Source organism: Mus musculus, chromosome X (assembly GCF_000001635.26).
Source record: "Mus musculus strain C57BL/6J chromosome X, GRCm38.p6 C57BL/6J".
Lineage (NCBI taxonomy): Eukaryota > Metazoa > Chordata > Mammalia > Rodentia > Muridae > Mus > Mus musculus.
The window spans coordinates 78,708,800-78,711,331 of record NC_000086.7 but is presented as its reverse complement, the minus strand read 5'-3'; the positions used below and the strand labels follow the sequence as shown (position 1 = coordinate 78,711,331).

Here is a 2,532-nt window from a genome sequence, read left to right as displayed (position 1 = left end):
GAGGAGCAGCAGCTGAGCTATCCTATCTCCTTTACTAATAGAAAAAACGCCTTTAGGGCTTGAGCACAGGACCTGTATTTCAGGGGAATGTTGACAATCCATGACTCCAGGGTGGACTACTAAGCCCTGCAAGGTGAGTGAACCCTGGCCGAGAATAAGGCCCATGGTTCCCAGGGGCAAGGATGGTATAGGCTCCACTGGCACCGGCTGAATACTCATTTGAGGCATTAATAGGAAGTCGGAGGCGGCACGCAGGTCCACCCTTGTGGGTCTTCCTGGGTCGCCTCTCTGACTGCTTCCTGGGTCCTGACAAACCGGTTCCCATATCTTTGAGGGCCCTGGGACCGAGGGCCCGATGACCCGTTTTTTGGCACATCAGTTGATTGACTATCAGGTGGGGGAAGGACTCTGCCCTTTATATCCCTCACAGAGCGACACTGGTCAGCTCTATGATAACCCTTGCCACACTTAGAGCAAAGAGTGAGAGTCCCTCCCTGTTTATCTGGAGCTCTGCAATCTTTCTTAAAATGCCCAGGCTTTCCGCAGTTAAAACATGTCCTCTGATTATTTCTGCCCATGGAGCGGTTTTGGGATTGAAGGATGGCAGCCGCTAAACCTGCATTGCTGAGAGGTCCCCCAAGCTCTCGACAGACCCTGAGCCAGTCTTGTAAGCCTTTGTTCTTTCTTGGGGCTATGGCCGCTCGGCACTCCTTTGTGGCTTGCTCATAGATTAGCTGTTCTATCAGAGGCGCAGCTTGCTCTGACTCTCCAAAAATACGCTCTGCTGCCTCTGTCATTCTGGCCACAAAATCTGAGAAGGATTCCTGAGGTCCCTGGATTATCTTTGTTAACTGACCAGTGGTTTCACCTGCTCGAGAGAGCGCCTTCCAGGCCCTAATAGCCGTGGAAGAAATCTGGGCATAAGCTCCCCAATGGTAGTTTGTCTGATCAGCAGAATAAGCTCCCTGACCCGTTAACAAGTCAAAAGTCCAATCTCTCTGCTCTGGAGTCAAAGCAGCTGCGTTTGCTCGGGCCTGCGCTTGTGCAGCTTCGTGCCAAAGCGCTCTCCATTCCATATATTTGCCCATACTAGGGAGAGCGGCTTTTACAACCGTTTGCCAGTCGGCAGGAGTTAGTGCCATGCCGGCGAGCCTGTCTAACTGCACCAAGGTAAAATTAGCATTGGTTCCGTATTTACGGACCGACTCGGCAATTTCTTTAATTTGTAAGTATTCTACCGGAGCGTGGACACGCCCACCCTCGGCTCCTTCAAAGACCGGAAATGCCTGTTGTATTTTCCTTTGTTCCTCTCTGGGAATGAATGAGTCTGCGCACTGCCTCTCTGCGCACTGCCTCTCTGCGCATTGCTGACGCACTACGCAGGGCGGGGACTCCGCATAGGGCGGACCTTGAAGCCGACTGCCCTGAGGCCAATCAGCAAACTGGCCTTCGCCAGCCGCTTTTGGCTTCCTTAACTGATTAGCTAGCACTTTACCTGGCTGGTACCCTTTTTTCTCATAATGAGCTGCTTCTTCCTCCCAGTCTGTTTCCTCAGAGGAGAATTCTTCATCTGCTTCAGAACTACTAAGAGCTGGCTTCCTGAGCTCATCTAGTGACGAGTATCTCCTAGAGACCTCCGCTAATTGATCTTTCTTCTTTTCCCTTTTTCCTCTTTTTCTTCTAATCTCTCTCCAGGTATTCCTACCTAACCTTAACTTTTCCTCGGGTTCAAGACCCTTGGAAAGGCCTGTATACTTATTTTGTGTACCATATTTTCTCTTTGCTCCTACTCTCTCTCCCCACTTTACTTCTGATAGCTTGTCCTGAATTTCATCTAGAATCCGCCCTGCCTTAACCACTTGATAACATGTGAAAAGGAACAAAAGGGCTTCTAACACTAGAAAAAATTCAAGGCCAAACATATTCCACTTTACTTCTGATAGACTGTCTTGAATTTCCTTAGAAAGTTCAAGGCCAGGCTTACCTCGTAAAGCTGTACTCACTGGTACTCTCGTTCCCCAGCTGAAAAGTTCTGAATTCATACAGTTGAATCCTTCTTAACAGTCTGCTTTACGGGAACCTTTATTACCGCGACCCGCAGTTCTGGTTCTGGAATGAGGGATCTTCCTTGCGCCAGTCCCGAGTTTTTTTCTCGTCCCGGAATTCGGCACCAATTGTTATTAGACGCGTTCTCACGACCGGCCAGGAAAGACGCAACAAACCAGAATCTTCTGCGGCAAAACTTTATTGCTTACATCTTTGGGAGCCAGGATGCAAGAAGCAAGAGAGCAAGAAGCAAGAGAGAGCGAGAAAACGAAACCCCGTCCCTATTAAAGAGAATTCTCCTTCGCCTAGGACGTGTCACTCCCTGATTGGCTGCAGCCCATCGGCCGAGTTGACGTCACGGGGAAGGCAGAGCACATGGAGTGAAGAACCACCCTCGGCATATGCGCAGATTATTTGTTTACCACTTAGAACACAGCTGTCAGCGCCATCTTGTAACGGCGAATGTGGGCGCGGCTCCCAACAGTA

At 49.8% G+C, this 2,532-nt stretch overlaps 1 protein-coding gene across 1 annotated transcript; it reads right to left on the bottom strand.

The window, feature by feature from the left end:
• Positions 1 to 227: 227 nt before the first annotated feature.
• Positions 228 to 2,042, bottom strand: Gm52446 (predicted gene, 52446). Its single transcript, XM_030251550.1, has one exon. It carries the CDS (start codon positions 2,040 to 2,042, stop codon positions 228 to 230), a length of 1,815 nt encoding a protein of 604 aa, XP_030107410.1.
• Between the last annotated feature and the right edge of the window lie 490 nt (positions 2,043 to 2,532).

Bases quoted from the DNA above. Each gene is read 5' to 3' on its own strand.
- Gm52446 (XM_030251550.1), bottom strand. From the start codon at position 2,042: ATGAATTCAGAACTTTTCAGCTGGGGAACGAGAGTACCAGTGAGTACA.